The 18226-nt window shown below is 43.3% G+C and overlaps 2 protein-coding genes across 12 annotated transcripts in view; both read right to left on the reverse strand.

Annotated features, from left to right (window-relative positions):
- rabgap1l (RAB GTPase activating protein 1-like) overlaps positions 1-18226 on the reverse strand; it is a 160566-nt gene that overhangs the window by 67563 nt on the left and 74777 nt on the right. For all 11 annotated transcript variants that reach the window (XM_030372873.1, XM_030372870.1, XM_030372868.1 and 8 more), the window contains 2 exons: positions 18102-18195; positions 17452-17602 (listed from right to left, as the gene is read on the reverse strand). In XM_030372873.1, coding sequence (XP_030228733.1) covers positions 17452-17602; positions 18102-18195 — 245 coding nt within the window. The remainder of the gene's footprint in view (positions 1-17451; positions 17603-18101; positions 18196-18226) is intronic.
- On the reverse strand, positions 6769-10428 carry gpr52 (G protein-coupled receptor 52). Its single transcript, XM_030372875.1, has one exon. It carries the CDS (start codon positions 10345-10347, stop codon positions 9226-9228), a length of 1122 nt encoding a protein of 373 aa, XP_030228735.1. The 5' UTR covers positions 10348-10428; the 3' UTR covers positions 6769-9225.

The raw sequence follows: 18226 nt of genomic DNA on the forward strand, positions 1-18226 counted from the left end.
CATCGTTCAGCTGTCAATTATTTTTGTTTATGCTCCGTACACTTGCATGGGCACTTCACAACTTCCGGCGGTGAATTATATTTGATAATTTACCGTTGCCAAGTATAATTGACAGCTGTCAAGGTAAACAAAAGGATTCTTTGCCGTTTGCAAAAAAAAAAAAAAAAAAATTAAAGCTCATTGCGGGGGCGGGCGTGATGATAGAGGTGCATTTGCGGGTGCGGGATGATACACTGCACTCCCGCAAATCAAATATGAGGGTAAAATATAAAAATTATCATGAAGCCCTCATCAATAATCAAAACCTACTTTTCCAACAACTTTTCCTTCATGGTCCAAGCAGCAGCTGATTCTTTTACCTTTCATTTTTCATTTAGACGTGCTGGTACTAACCCTTTTATTTTTATATACATATACATACATATACATATATGTATACATATATACATACATATATATATACACACATATATACATATACATATATATGTATACATATATACATACATATATATATACACACATATATACATATATGTATACATATATACATACATATATATATACACACATATATACATATATATATGTACACACATATATACATATATATATATACACATATATACATATATATATATACACACATATATATATATACACACATATATATACACATATATATGCACATATATATACACACATATATACACATATATATACACGTATATACACACATATACACACACATATTATTTTTGTTTATGCTCCGTTCACTTGCATGGGCACTTCTCGACTTCCGGCGGTGAATTATATTTGATAAATCACCATTGCCCAGTATAATTGACCGCTGTCAAGGTAAACAAACAGATTTTTTGCCGTTTGCCATTTTAATCTAGATTCATTTTGGAATTAATCTAGATTAATCTAATTTTAAAAAAAATAATCCCACCACTAATATATATATATATATATATATATATATATATATATATATATATATATATACACACACACATATATATATACATATATATATATATAATCAAAACTTGTCGCCGGCAAATTAAAATTTGTCGCCGGTTTTCTCCCGCGAAAAATTCGCCCGATACACGTCTCTACTTTCACTTTGTATGGGATCTTGTCGCCCCGTCGCGTTTGGTGTGAACGCACAGTGCGCTTCTTCCTTGGCGGCGCTGTCACGCCAAATTTGTACCGGCTGCCAAATTTGTACCGGGCACGTCATCCATACGTAATCCATTCCAAACCTGCCTGGCAACAGATGATCGCGTCGTCCGTTGCCTGGCAACGGATGATCGTGTCGTCCGTTGCCTGGCAACGGACGATCGCGTCGAATGACGTGAAAGGTTCACGAACATTCGCGAACCTTCAAGCTCGTTCATTCGCACTTGTCCGTTATCTGTATTGTGCTATTTCGTCCTTGACCTGCAAGTGTTATCTAGCGATCCGTTTTCTGTATTATGTTATTTCGTCTTTGGCAACATGAGCGCGAATGTTTTTTGAAACCCACTTTAAACACTCAGTTTACTGGCTAAATTTGATTAAACAATTAAATACAATACAAATATAAAGTAAAAACAAGTGTTATCTAGCGATCCGTTATCTGCATTATGTTATTTCGTCTTTGGCAATATGAGCGCGAATGTTTTTTGAAACCTGCCCGGCAACGGACAACCCTTACGTAATCAGTTGTCCGTTGCCTGCCAACGGACAACCCTTACGTAATCAGTTGTCCGTTGCCTGGCAACGGACAACCCTTACGTAATCAGCAACCGGAACCGATAAACGGAATCGTTAAGCAGGCTTGCTAATGTTTCCAAGGAATTGGTTGACTCGGCACCGGTTCTGAACAAGAACCGGTTCTCGATTCCCATCCCTAGGTCTCATTGAGGTTCGATGACACACGCACAAGTCAAACAAAAGAAAATATTTTCATATATTTATTTAGTAGTACACACACACACACACACACACACACACACACATACACACACACACACACACACACACATATATACACATATACATATATATACATACATACATACATACATACACACACACACACACACACACACACACACATATATATACACACACGCAAATATATACACATATACTGAATATACACCAGTGGAGGCTTCTACATTGAGGAGAGGGAGGAAGATCCTCCTTAACATTGTTGAGAATAAAAAATGTAGATTGCCCAGACTACTGTAATGAATTAATGCCCTTAAATATGACTACTTTAATGGGACATTAAAGGGACATTAGCACCCCCTATCGCCTATTGACAATTATTTCAGGGAGGAAGGTCCTCCCTCAGCCTCCGTTGACTCCCATTCATTTCCCCGAAAGTACTGGCGGCCGGTGAATAACATGGGTTTCAATGGGAGAGAGGAGGAAAGTCCTCCTCTGAGTGGGTGTGACCTTATGGCATCTGATTCGCGCAAAACTCTAGTAGCGCTGTGCTATGAACCAATAAGCAGGATCCTTGGCTGGTGAGCAGTGTTGCCAGATTGAGCAGATTTCCCACCCAATTGGGCTTCTTTTAACCATGAAAGGCCGTGTTCACATCTAGCATTTATTTAAATCTGCCAGCGCTTGTTTTACATCATATTCCTATGGAGCAGAGCGTTTCTGGAAAAAGGCACAGCCGTTTTTTTAAACGCCTCTCCAAGCGTTTTTTTTTGCCATACGGAGCGTTGAAAAAAGTTCAACTTTCAGGAAGAAAGCGGCCGACGTCAGGCGTCTTTTGGGCAACTGACCAATCACAAGCGGAACATTGACACTTCGTCACGAAGGAAACTGTCAAAACAAGAAACAATGGCAGACAAATCACTCGGGAAAGTTCTGTTGGAGCGATTAATACTTTTAATTACAGAACATGTCGAGATCTACGACATGTCTAATGGGCTCTAGCCTGGATACATAGTAGGCGGGTAATGTCGGTTCTAGAATGGGTTCGTTGCTAGGCGATAAAAAAAAAACTGCGCTTTTAGGGCAAAAAAACGCTGCCAGCTTTTCTTTTTGTTGAAAAAACGGTCGGCTCAACTTTTCCCTATTACAAAAAACGCTAGATGTGAACACGGCCTTAGGCTGGGAAAATTATCGTTGGGCCGGAAATCTACCCAATCTGGCAACGCTGTCGATAACAGACCCGCTCTGCCTGCATTGCCGCTCAGTCTAAGAGACGCAAAGCAGGTGAAATCATCTGAAAGACAACGAGATTCTAAAATTTGCGAATAAACTGTAAAATGGAAACATTGGAAATAGAGGACATTGTTCATGTTTAACTACACAAAGCATTCCATTCATTGAGTTACAGTGCTAAGTTAGCGACCAAAGAAAAAGGTAGACCAGTTCGCAAAATAGAGATCACCAAAAGTATTGGCAACGTCAGTGTTGTGGGTGCTACATGGTTTGCTAGGTATTCATGGCTAATTGGTAGCATTACTAGCCATCGACTGTATTGCTGGCCCTGTTTGCTAATGAATAATGGCAAATCTCAAACGTGGGCTGTTCATGGTTTCACTGATGTGAAAAATCTTGAAAGGGCAACCAAACGCCACGACAAGTGCTGCTATGCGACTTTCCTTGCTAGGCACCATGCCTATAGATCAGGTTGTTTGAAATAATGTTCTTTTACTAGTTTGTTATTCTGACCGTTCTGTTTGATATTGTGGAAAGGGTGAATGATTCAGAGCAAGATGCATTTTAAATGCCACACATGCCAGTCTTTTTCTTAAAACAACTGAAAATAAACATAGCTAAATTGCAACCAATAACTTCAGTCATTGAGGGCAAAAATAGGACCAGATCTTTTTATTTACTTTTACAAATCAAGAGTAGGCCTGATTTGACTAATGGGCTTTGCATCCTTTCCTTCTGCCCTTGTAGTCCATTTCAAAGACATGCTGCCCACCGGCTTTCAAATTACAGTGATGCCACTTGTGGCTTTGTATCAATTTTATTCACATAACTATCCCTCCCTACTATTTTGTAGTTCACCAAAACACCCTGAAACAACTTGAGTCTCACATTCTTATGCTACCATACACCAACAGTGCAAGCAGGCCAATGGCAACCAAGCGCGCAGTCTTTCCTCCCTCACTTTAAAAACCACCAGCCGCCACTGATATACACACACATATGTATACACACACACACAATATATATATATATAAAAACCTACTGGGGCTGGGCGATATGGACCAAAAGTCATATCTCAATAACTTCAAGCAGAATATCGATATAGATAAATATCGATATTTGTTGCCGCAATAACATAGTTGCAGTTGCCGCGCTCCATCTCGTCATTCTACATCGGTAGCGCCGCTGTGCTCTCATTTCCAGCCTTCCTGCGTCGCTGTGCTCGTTAACCTGCCTTGCTGATGGAGGGAGGGGGGAGTTACCGTTATTACTATAGCCTACCTACCTACCTACCGTTTGGATTTCAGTGTTTCCCCCAGTAAATGTCTTAGTCAAGGTGGTCAATATTTTTATTTTTTTGATAATTTTTATTTTTTATTTTATATACATTGGTAGTCAAGGCGGGGCCCTATTGTTGATAAGGCGGCCGCCTTAACAACACAGTGCTGGGGGAAACACTGGATTTACCGTTACCATTCCTACGCACACCTTCACTAGTCCACCAAGCCGCACCAAACCGACCCGCACCCTCTGGTGGAAATGCGCCAATTCTGTGTACTTTCATATATAATACATGCTGCATTTTCAGTTTTATAACTGATTGTCTTATTTTGTTTAAAAGTTACGGATGGAGTCTGGAGGAATTATGGGGTACTTATTGTTTACACCTTATATTACACAGTTCAGGCTGTTGCAGCTAGCTCAGGGGATAGGCCGTATGACACTAGGTGGTACAACCTGAGACATGCATAATAAAAAAAGAAATTCTTCTTCTGCATTTTCTTTTTCTTTTCCATTCATTGTACCGAACTCACACCGAACCGTGATGTCTGAACCGAGGTATGAACCGAACCGTGACTTCAGTGTACCGTTACATCCCTAATATACATATACACACACATGTATATATACACACACACGTATGTACTAGGGATGGGCAAAATGATTCTTTTCCGGGAACTAGTTCTTTCAGTTCAGTTCACTATAACGATTCGTTTATTTGATTCGTTCGTTTTGATTCGTTCGTTACGTCAGATTACATCTTAAAAAAAATAAAAAATAAAAAAACTTTTTTTTATAATTTTTTTTTTTATTAATTGGTCATGGGTCCGGATAGGACCGTCAAGACTGCAGTCCGCCGTTTGGAGATGCCTGCTATATAGTATGTCAAACGTCCCACCAATATTTATACCACTTGCTTACTCTCTATATTTCATTCATGGTTTTACATTTATAATTTTATTTTACTTTACATTTAATTCTTCATTGTTCAGGCATTACAGAACTTGCATGGTCATAAATAAAAAATACGAACTGCAGTTTAATTTCTTTGTTTGTTCTTAAATTTACGTAGAATGGAGCAAAGACTCCTGGGATTGGGAAATGCGTTTATCCAATAAACAGATGGAGGTCAAGTCTATTTTCGAAAAAATGTAGGGGGATATATGAGTCGAATGGTATGACCCAAGATACGTCAGACAGAGAAAGCGCGCATATTCGACGGTACCGCCTTGTCATTGGTTTACCCAGGTGCCATTCCAACACCATTGCTACCTCTCATTGGCTGAATCTTTGAGAAAGTTGTAGACTCAATCAATGGAAGTCGCGGGGAGACGGAGCTCTGTTCGTTTGTATATTTTATTTACGTGACCATATGTTTGGTTTATGTTAAAAAAAAAGAATCAAAGAACCAGTTCTTCTTGTTTTGGAGAACCAGTTCTTGTCGTTCACGTTCGGGATTCGTTCGTTGTAACGAATCAGTCGCGACCGACACATCCCTAGTATGTACGTATGCATGTATGTATACACACACACACACACACACATATATACATATACACACACACATATATACATAAATACACACATACACATATATACATAAATACATATATATATACATACATATATATACATACATATACATAGGCCTGTCGCGATAAGCAATAAATCAATCAATTGCGCGATAAATTAAAATGAGCGATATTTTTTGGCCGGTCACAATATTTTCCATTCACGCTCTTTTCTTTTTTAAATCATTGCTTTATTGGCCTAATCTGAGAAGAAGTCTATGCCATAAACAGAAATATTAAAAGGCCTTTATTACACGGGTGTTCTCAATGCCGTGGAACGCTCCGTTCACCTGCATAGATAGTAGTCCGGTAACTTGTCAACCCCAGTGTCTTCGGTTGCTAAGCAACGTCAACTTTTTTGGCGGACTATTTCTCTGCTGATCAGCACTACGAATACTGCTAACGAATAAATTGTAAAAAGACACACAGTGTGAAGTTATTTTTTCGTTTTGGCAAGTAACCGTGTAATAAGCGGGATAATGTATAGAACGTCGCCGGTCATTATAAAAAAAAAAGCACCTTCAGGGCGAAGCAAGACAACTCCGCTGCGCGTCCATGTCCTGTTCGCCCTGTCGGGGCTTATTTTCACGATAATGACCTGCATTCTATACATTATATATATTTATATATATTATATATATTTAGCAGAGTAGGCCTAAGTAAAAATTGTCGGGTTCAAATCGGGCTCGGGCTCATAATAACAGGGCACAACGAGTAAACCCCCTCGAGCATGTTTTTTTTTGTTTGTTAAAATAGAGTCCATTTTATTTATTGTTTTTGTTTGTTTTGTTAATTTATTCTGGATATTTGAAACGTCTTCCAGACGTCCAGTTTCATTATTCTTTAAAAATAAAAGTTTATTGATCCTCGAAAGGGTGTACCTGCATTATTATGCAATTATCATTATATTAGTTGAAAAACTGCAATATTATCGCTTATCGCAATAATTTCTGGGGCAATTAATCGCCCAGAAAAATTTGTTATCGTGACAGGCCTACATATACATGCACATATACATATATACATAAACATACAGACTGTACACACACACACACACACACACACACACACACACACACACACACACACACACACACACACACACACACACACACACACACACACACACACACACACACACACACACACACACACGTATGTTCCAATGTTATTTTGGTAGCTGCAATGCCTGGGCTATATGCCTATATGCGATCTTTAATATCACTAGTTTGCCTCTATTATCTGACGACACAGTGCTTAGATACCAACCTTTGCATTTCTCTCTATTGTCCACGAGAACTCTAAACGTACATTAAATGCTGATGAATAAAAAACGAGAGGAAGGAAGGGTAGGAATGGTAAAAGTAAGCTTGTAGAATATGGTTGGACTAGGATAAGGTTGTGAGACCTCATCAAACTCTGAAGCCACGGACCAGCAAGAGAGAGATGGAACAAAATACACACTTCTTTTTCTTTCTGAACTAAATAATGGATTTCCTCCAGGGATACTTTTCTTTCCATTAGCTCACGGACAAAAAAAATCATGAATCAACATTGTTACGCACATACAGTTTAAAAAGAATAATCTGGAATGGACCCAGGAGAGGACCATTTCCCCAAAATGGTACAATTTAATGACTTCAATAGTCTCAATATAAGCCTTGTTACTTCAACCATTTCTGTTTCTTGCCAAACAGAAAGCATCCCAAAAGATCGACGAAAATACAGGAATAAAGGAAATTTCAAAATTATTCAAATTTAGATTTGACTTAACCTTAAACAATCAGATAGCCCTATCTTGATGAATATGAATATGTCCAACTAAGGAGCCGGTTGGATGCTAACAGATCAGATCCAAAGGCAATCTTTACGACACCTAAATCTTCTGAACGCCACATGACGGCATGGCGTGGGCGGGCCGTGGCGTGTCCTACAGACCCCTGGTGACCTGGTAACAGTCTTGGCACGTAAGCGAGTTAAGGATAGAAACAAATATGGAGGAGCAGTACAGGACAAGGAGCACAACTACCCACCTTTTCAATAGAATAGAATTGACCAAATCCAAATAATCTTCTAGTGCTGATTAATTGGATATAGTATAAAAACCAGACATGCGAGGCCGGCCTCGAATTACAATGTCTACGGAAAGTGATACACAAAGAAACATCGAGCCAAGCCCCACGCTGATTTGACCCAGCTAACCTCTACACCCTTTTGTTTTCCCTAAGATACCCAAAGCTGCCACTAACACACACTAAATCACACTTTCCCTGAATCTTTTCTAACAGGCTCTTCTTTAGCCCCAAAATCTTACCGACCAACCCCTACCAACACCCGCCCCTTACCACCACCACCCAGGGACTTCTGCCTCAATACGAGTAGACGGACCCTGAACCAAGCAGACCTGCTGGGGGACCAGTCCTCCAAGAGTAGAGCAGTGCTTACTTCCATTAGGAAACAACAGTCATAGCCACAAACACCATCTGCTCTCTAACAGTAAGGAAACGGTTTACCTCACTTGTGCTTGTACAGTTGAAACGCCAATGTGGTTGTAAACGATTTATTACCTTGTTACGCCAGGGGAATGTGTGTTAATAAGGACCTGTAGGCTAATGCTAATCATAGGGAGAATGCAAACTTGCTGTTGCAGGGCAATTTAGATTCAATCTAAAAAATGATATAGAAAAACTTCAACATCACCCACATCAATCTTCTACCAAAATCAACATACAATTAATCGTGTGGTCTCATTTGACGATTTAATGGCAATGTTTGTGAATCTTTCACAATTTACGGTGGTGACTTCCTATGGGCTAGCAGAGGACACCGAGGGAGAATTGAGCATTAGACGACAGCCATGCTGCAACTAGTTTCTATGTGGGGGTTCTAACTAAAAAAGCAACACCGCAGATTAAAGGGAGCCACAGAGTTTCTGTCTCCCGCCTGTTTGGACACTACATATGCTTCTGTAATTTCCTGTAAAGGATTATTAAAGGATCTATCTATCTTCATGAGCTCTTGATGCAAATAAATCCCTGTTAAACATGACAACAGTCTTGCCAATGTCCACTAAGACTATCACAACAAGAATACTGTTCATCAGGTTCAGCCCTGAACAACTCACTGCTCAACATTCCCCAGCGCCAGATAGTTTGTTATTTGCAGGTTCAAGAAAAGTCATCCGTTGAGGATCCCTCTTTCAAATGGAGCAGGAGTTGGATCTCTTCCTGGGCTTGGGCTGTCTAAAGTCCCGGTCGTCCGCTGAGCAGTGGCTAAAGGAACAAATGGTCTGCGACAGGCTGCGCATGCCCAGGCGGAACACGCTATTGGACAAGCTGTAGATAACGCAGTTGCAGAAGCTATTGCTAATGGCCAGCCAAGTTGTGATGAAGGAGAGGGCGGGGCTGTCCAGCAAATGGGAGCTCTCCAGCAGGAAGTAGATGATGTAGGGCAGCCATAGCATGTAGAAGACGCTGGTGATACGGAAGAGGACCATGGCGTAGCTCCGGTCGGGCCCGTGCCCCCCCTGGCTCCCCCCACTGCCTCCCCGCTCTACGGCCTCCATCTCCTGGCTGGGGAACCTGGCCCGGCGCTCGCTGATCTCTCGGTTGTGCTGCTGGCAGATGCGGAAGATGTGGTAGTAGGTGAAGCAGACCACGAGGGCAGCCGGCGCGTACAACAGGCACACCACGAAGCCTGTGAAGAGGGCCGAGGTGGGCCATGAGCGGGCACACCACTCAAAGATGTCGCCGTGGTAGCCGGGCTTGCCCCAGCCAAAGAAGGAGGGCAGGAAGATCAGGCTGGAATAGAGCCAGATGAGGGCGATGCAGCAGCGCAAGCGGCAAGGAGTCACCAGCTGGTTGTAGGACAGTGGCTTGGTGATGGCAAGGTAGCGGTCCCCGCTGATGCAGGCCAGGCAGGCCATAGACACGCTCTTGAGGACAGAGATGACGTAGCTGAAGGCCTGGCAGGCGAGGGGCTCCTGGACGCTGGCAGGGTAGTGGAGCAGGGACAGTGTGGGCACCAGACAGCTCAGCCCCACCAGCAGGTCGGCGTAGGCCATGGTCTGGATGAAGTAGCTGGTGGTGTAGTGGTGTAGCAGCGGGGCACAGTGGAACACAAAGATGACCGTCAGGTTTCCGGCGATGATGAGCACCGTCATCAGGACAATGACCACCGTCTCCAGGACACAGGCCTCCAGTGGCTCGTTTTGGCCCAAGCCCAGGGGGCAGGAGAAGTTGAAAGCCTGGCCTGGGAGCCCATCTACCAGGCTTCCGTTAGCAGCAGACGCCGGGTCCGTGCTCAGTTTGGAGTAATTCATGGCTCTGGGCAACGTACGGGGGGGGGGGGGTCGTACCACCCACAATTCTCTCTCTCTCTCTCTCTCTCTCTCTCTCTCTCTCTCTCTCTCTCTCTCTCTCTCTCTCTCTCTCTCTCTCTCTCTCTCTCTCTCTCTCTCTCTCTCTCTCTCTCTCTCTCTCTCTCTCTCTCTCTCTCTCTCTCTCTCTCTCTCTCGAAAAGACTGTCTTGCTCACTTTCATGTCACACCGCCTGGCGGCAAATCAATAGAGCCTCTGGAAGCGAGGGGCAACCGTCACGCCTCTCCTTTCCCCATCAGTCATGCTCTGAGTGTGGGGAGTAGTTTGCCAGTGAGGAGGAAGAGGAGAATTGGGAGAAACATAGCAAGCAGTCTTCCCCCGGCACGACGAGAGTGCAGAAGGAGCTGGCGTTAGCACTTCTGTCGGTTCTTATTCCGTCATGCAGGCAGGGTGCCTGCTTCTTGTCTTTCTGCCCATCTGATGCAACATCTTCCTGGGCCTAACGAGGACAGCTGGCGGGAGGATCAGAGGAACCACGCTGCGCTTACCAGGAGGACGAGTGAGATGAAACCTGGCCCGAGGAGCAGTCAGGGATCCAACACACACAAATGGTCGCGATATGAATCCCAAGCAAATGTGGAGACCCTGAATTTGGGTGCGTTTGCACACACTTAACTGGACTCAACTGGAAATACTGATGGTGTGATGACCATTCCTTAGTGACTGGCTGAATCCATACGAGTCCCTGCATGGAGGTTAAACATCCCATTGAGCAGACACCGAGCCATGGCCGCTGCCCTTACCGTGTCACGGCCCCAGCCCATGTGTGCGCTTGTTTTGATGGCTGACAGAACAGTGTCGCCGGGACTGTGTACGCCCTTTCTATTGTCAGAATCCAAACACAGACACGGGCTACAACAACACGCAGATTGCAGCCGCTGATAATGTCATCACACACAGCAAGCTCTGTTAAAGGGAGGGGCGCAGGGGCGGAGGCTGAGTTTACAGGCTGGAGACAAGAAGGTTCAACCAGACACATTCTCATTGGTTACAATTGTTCAGATCTTGTTTCCTGCGTGCCCTGAAACTGTTCACCTGTCCAACGTCAGGGGCTGTGACATTGGTCACCAAAACCTGGAAAAGGGTTAGGAGGAAATCCAGTAGAGTAGGCAAAAAAAGTTGTGTATGTGGCCGGATATAAAGCGACGACGTTGAATTGGTGTGTAGATAGCGTGCAGGTGAATTTCATTGAAGGGAGAGGCCGCTGGGGTACAATAACAAGAGCTCCTCTCACTGTCTCTCCTCACCCCTGTAGATACCAGCACAGGTAATCAAGATCATTTGGCATTCTGCGTGTTTATCCCATCTAGTTGTCCGTCCCGCAGGCACCGTCCGACACCCGGTAGAGGTGTTTGTCTGGAGTGTGTTTACTGGAGAGGATCGCCTGAGGGCGCCTTCCTGGTCCATTCAAAGTCTGACGGTCTTCTTTAGGTATTAGAGAGAGCGGAGAAATGTACCCTCTCTCTCGTCTCCTTTTCCCTCTCTCTCCATCCGTCTCTCCGTCAAGAGTGGGGTGATTACAAAAATCCTACAGACTGAAAAGGGTCACGTCCGTAAGCCACCCCGCCCCCCCAACCCCTCCATATCCCAGTCCCACCGCAGAGATCAGATTAACGCGGCGAGTCCATGCAGAGCAGAGCGGTGACTGTGCTGGTGAACAGAAGCGCTTAGTCTGCAAAGAGGAGAGAATAGAGGAGAGAAGCAGAGAGAGAGCGAAAGGAGAAGAGAGGACGTAGCGTCTCGGTGCCGCGTTGCATCGAAGGCAGGCTCTCTCTCCCTCCCTCCCTCTCTCTCTCCCTCCCTCCCTCCCTCTCCCTGACCGGCTGCACCTCAGGTTCTGTGACACATTATTCAGCTTTCTCTCTCTTTACCTCCCTCTCTTTTTCCCCGACAGCTAAATTTGGACATGTTTCCTATTTACCACACTTCAATCTCACAGTCCATTTACTATTAACTAGACCCAAGCCCCTCCCCATAGCCTTTCTCCATCCCACCCTTTGCCAACCATATTCTCTCTCCCTTTCACCCTTTTACTCTCACTCCATATCCCCCATATCTCGTTGATCTTCTTTTAGAAGCAAACTCTTATCACATTGATGTTTTTATTTTGGCAAGGACTAATTCAAGCTAACACTGTTTAAATTCTATACTTTGTGTAAAATGCCTGAAAATAATATAAAACACACGCTTTTTAACACATGCTTATAATACTCAATGCTTAAAATATACACAATGATACAATCGAGAGAATATAAAATAACGTGAAGGGAGAAAAGGGAGATAAGTCAGAGAAATTGCTTGATAGAGTGTATGCGAGAGAAGATCAGAGAGAATATAAGAATATGAGAGAGCGAGTCAAGCTCATAGGAATATAAATTACAATCCCTTATAATAGTTGGGATAACAAGAGCGAGGGAATAAGCAAAAGAGACTGAGTATTGGAGATCTTTCTGAGATTGCATCTGGATGACCTTCCAGTGTGAAGGAGATAAACCAGCGGAGCAGAAACAGAGCATTCCTGGGAGTTTAGAGAAGGTGACAGGGAATTAAATGAGCTCCGCCTACCCATCCCCACTAAGCTAATGGTGTGATCCAGATGCCTCGGACACCAGCATTCCAAGTTACGAGTGGTGTAATCTCCCAGCTTTCTTGCGGCATTTCACGAAGAACTGCCCCTTTTGGTCAGGCCCCCTCGGAGTTCTGAGCGTATACTAAGTTCAATGATGACGCTCTCAACAAAAAAGCCAGTCTTGATGTGTGTGCAATACAATGTAAAGTTGTGTTTTTGAGCTGGTTTACTAAAGAAGCTAATGTAGCTAACATTGGGGTCCTGACCGGTTTATCGGCGGGCCAATATTATCGGCCGATATTAGGCATTTTCCAAGTATCAGTATCGGCATTTATAATGTCCGATTAATTAATATATTTAAAAAAATAAAATAAAAACGGACGAAAGATCCTTCAACCATGTTACGAGTGTTGGCGTTGCATAGTTTTTCCACCAGAAGGCGCTCTAACGCCACAAACCCTACAACCAGCTTATCCAGCCAGAGTCAGGCAGAGTGATATTGAAGGAGATCATGGTGAAGTGTGTTCATGGTAAGTTGGCAACTGTCACGAGACAAACATTGCTTGAATAACAATTAAAAGAAAATCCCCATCAGTTCTCTAAAGTCAATAAGCATGACAAAATTCATGACTACCATGTCCAGTTTTGCTGCTGTTACATGCTAGCTGAGAGTGAAACAGATTTAGCCAACGTTAGTTGTTACAGTATAGTTGACTGACTGTTGGTTTAACTCTTGATAATGTGCCTGAAGATGCATTTCTTTAATATCCCTGGCCCGTTATTTGGAAAACTAAGTTTTACAATCATTTGCAGCAGCATGTGCCGCGTGAACTTTAATATATTTTGATGTTCTTTTCTGTTGTGACAATAAAACGATCAAATAAAGCTTATTTTTAAACTGCATTACCTTATTATTTTTAGTGAGGACTCATAAATAATTACAAATAACCAATGTTAGGGAAATCTGTTTATGTTTTGTAACGCGTTTCTGGAATATCTTTTTTAAATATATATCGACCGATATATCGGAATATCTGATTTTTAAATCACCAGATATTTGTATCGGTATCGGCTAGGGATGGGCACGAGTAGTAAATTCCAAACTCGAGTGATCGAAGGAATTCCTCGAGGATCAATCGAGTTTAATCAAATCAATTTTTAGAATGCAACGCATCTGCAGCAGGAATAGGCCTAATGATGAACGGCAATATTACCAACCAAACATGTAATGCTTATTCTGCATTAAAACAGTCAGAGTTATCAGAGTATTCATTATTTATTTTTGCAAACGTTCAAAACACATTTTCCTTACAAAAATAAATATGCGTCTCACAATTTAAATCACGTCGAACCAAGGCCTGTAACGGTTAAAAAAAAAAAAAAACGAAACAAGTAGCCTAACCATTGCAAATAATCTAAAGCTGCAAATAAAACGGCAGCAAATGTACTATGGAAATACTCAGCGTTGTGATCTTCTCTACACGGCCGGGATAGCTGCGTCTTGCGGTGGTGAAAATAGCCGACACACTTGGTTGCTGCGGGTCTGCTTTCCCGAACTCACAGTTGTGTTTCAGGAGCATATGTTGCCGCATAGTAGCCTACTTGTAGAACTCTGGTAGCTCGATTTCGCTTGGCATATTTTACATTTCACCCTATGATCTCCTATTTCTTTAAAGTATTTCAATACTTCGCTGCGCTTTGCTTTAACCGCCATCTCTTAACTTTTTTAATTCTGGCGTGCCTGCGCGCGGCACGGCACGCGCCACACAGAAATTGTATACATTTCATTTTCTTTGTGCCCACAGCATGCATTAGTGGCGCCGCACAGAAAATGTATACATTTGCTTCAGAAAACTTTGTTTTTGTGTGTGTATTATGCAAACTCGAGTTTGCCTGTCCACCAACCGAGTTTATTTGTAACTAGGAGTACTCGAGTAATCGATTCCTCAGGCCCATCCCTAGTATCGGCCTTAAAAACCCTTTACCGATCGGGCTCTAGCTAACATTAACCAACGAATAGGCAATTTCATGACACAATCACTAAGACAAACGGGGACGCTACAAGTGCTCCGAGACCGGTAATGATGTCACAAGTGCAACTCGGAAGGCTGGTGTCCGAGACATCTGTATCACACCATTAGATCATCTTTGAAAAAATCTCCCATGCATGCCAAGCCCCCTCCCATCTCCAACATGCCCCAACTCAAAGCAAGCCCCTCCCATTATGTTTTCCACACTGCTGTTTTTCCCCCCTCCCCTTTAACAAACCAATCCATTAATCGCTGATTATGGAGAATCTCCTGTCGACTCTGCAGGTGATCTCCAGTAGGAGGTCAGCTCAATGGAGCTGCCCATGAGGTGAAATACTAGAGCTGTAGCGATGCGTCGATGATGTCGACGTGTCAACGTCAAAAATTCTTCGACGTCAAATTTCTGGTAAGAATTTAAATGGACGAAAGTCACAATAAAGGAAAATGTCCGCGCACAAAATCATCAAAGGTATGGACCTACTTCCAAGTTAAGTCCTAAACGGAAAGGTGTTGTGATTTGCACTCTTTGCCAAATGGAGTTGGCATATCACAAGAGCACGACAGCAATGTTGGAGCATCTCAAACGAGAAAGTATCTCGTGCGCACGAGAAAGTATCTCGTGCGCACGAGAAAGTATCTCATGAGCATGGGGAAATATCGTGCGCATATCACTGGCAGTGTGTGTGTGTGTGTGTGTGTGTGTGTGTGTGTGTGTGTGTGTGTGTGTGTGTGTGTGTGTGTGTGTGTGTGTGTGTGTGTGTGTGTGTGTGTGTGTCGTCAGCGAGTAGGTGGACGAGCGAGGAGAGCGAGCGATAGCGTGCGTGTAAGTCTAGTGAAGTCATGAACGAGTCCGGTTGTGTGTAAGAATAAAGTACCCAGCCTGTCAAGAATCGGTGGCCGCTTCATTCCATCATATTCCGACCTATAAGCAGACTCACTGTCGGTCAAAGTGAAGGGTCATGCCCCCGAGAGACCATCGGACCTGGAGGGAACGTATCACCTCTGCTACTCTCTTGCGCTCCGCCTCCTCCTGGAGGCGGAGCGCAAGAGAGTATACGCACACATTTTTTTCATGTCCATTTACGGGTTCCGTATTAAACAAAGTATATTATTACGATTTTTTTGGTATTTATTTGAGATACATTATGGTTTTTATTAATCGAGCAACAGAAAAATAGATAATCGTCCAATTAGTCATTCGATTAGTCGACTAATCGATAAAATAATCGCCCGATTAATCGTTTGATAAATAATCGTTTACCCCCAGCCTTATGAAATACATTGTATTTTATACATATACGTTTCCTTCAAGGCCGACATAGGACCATAACCGTAGCCAATGGGAGAAATGTGCTGTGTGTGTGTGTGTGTGTGTGTGTTTGTGTTTGTGTGTGTGTGTGTGTGTGTGTGTGTGTGTGTGTGTACCAATTGTGTGCGTGTGACACGTGTAAGCATAAATGTTTATGACACAATGATATTGCAAGGCAATTTTGATTCAGTTTGGTCTGACAGTGATGAAGAAAAAAAATACAGCCCAGGGAGAAACATACAGATATATAGATCTGAAACACCTCGGACCAAAGTCACCAAAACCCACTTCATAGAGTTTATATCCAAATTACTTTCTCATAGAAAATCACGGAGGCAAGCAAAGTAAAAAATAAATAGGACTCCTATTAGCATACATAATCAATGCATATGTTGCAATAGATATGGGGGTCCAGACACATGACTAAACCTGGCAGGGGCCAGGGACAAACAGGACCTCTACCAGACTTACTACTAAGGTACTAACAGTGCAACAGTATATAATAACACACAGTGCAGCGTCAACAGCACCTCTTGCATTCTGACATAGTACTAAAGTACTAACATAGTACCACAGTTGTACTGACACACACGGTGCAGGGTCAACAGCACCTCTAGCAGTTTGACATAGTACTACAGTACTAACATAGTATTACAGTATACTGACACACACAAACACACACACACACACACGGTACAGAGACAAACAGAAGCTCTGGCAGACTCTAATGTTGTCATCGTGCTTGACCGCGCACACCAAGAATGCCGTAATCCCAGTAGTCGCGCAGGGTTCATATGTCTATTCGCCGCGTGCATCTCTGTATCTTTGAAGCTCCACAAGCAGAGTGCGCAAACCGCTGTCTATAGCCATGTTACTGCAAAACGCAGATTATAAATTCCATGTCCATGCGTGGACCGTCCGCATACCTAACAAACGTCCTGAAAACACTCCCTCATTATTGACATCTTGAGAAGCTCCTGCAGTCTCACTGCTCTGGAGCCAATATACTCTTCAACCCCAGAGAACCAATATAGTCTCATCCAAGTCATGACGAGAGAGGAGTGGGTATAAACTGTGTGTGTGTGTGGCTCTATATGTGTGTCAATTCTGGCAGGCTGTGTGCGTGCGTGTGTGTTACCTTGGTGATGAGTGTGCGGTACTCCTCCAGAAGGGTGAGTTCGCTTGGGCAGCCCGCTAGGAGCTGCCAGACCTCAGCCCTCAGAGCCTCGGGGACCCCTGCCCTCACTAGGGACCCCAGGCCCTTTGGACGGATGGCCAGGTTACAATGCCTGGTACACACACACACACGCACACACACACACACACACACACACACACACACACACACACACACACACACACACACACACACACACACACACACACACACACACACACACACACACACACACACACACACACACACACAACAAATCAGAAGATCTTATATCATGCCTGGAGCATTTCAAGAACTGAAATATGAATGGATATAACAGCACACAAGAAAAGACCAACAGATAAAATAATTTCTATTCATAATTTATAGTTTCTACACTGTAGAATCCGATAAGAGGGGCTCAGAAAACTGGGTAATCATGTAGTAATCAAATAGTAATTAGAATTGCTTGAGGTAATTACGGCTACACGAGAACCCGAGTATACTGTGATTAATATTGTCAGGTTATTAATCACAATTAATAGTGTCTATGTCCCTCCCTCTCTCTCTCTCCATCACTCAGTCTCTGTCTCTCTCCCTCACTCTGTCTCTGTCTCTCGCCCATCCCTCACCATCTGCTCAGCATTCCTCCCCATAGCTCCAGAATCTTCTCCGGACAGTCCTTTGAAACGTCTCCTGTCCCACTGGAGATCTCGCTGTCGCTGTCTACACAGGAAACACACACGCCCCGACACAG

Source organism: Gadus morhua, chromosome 12 (assembly GCF_902167405.1).
Source record: "Gadus morhua chromosome 12, gadMor3.0, whole genome shotgun sequence".
NCBI lineage: Eukaryota > Metazoa > Chordata > Actinopteri > Gadiformes > Gadidae > Gadus > Gadus morhua.

Bases quoted from the DNA above. Each gene is read 5' to 3' on its own strand.
- gpr52 (XM_030372875.1), bottom strand. From the start codon at position 10,347: ATGAATTACTCCAAACTGAGCACGGACCCGGCGTCTGCTGCTAACGGA.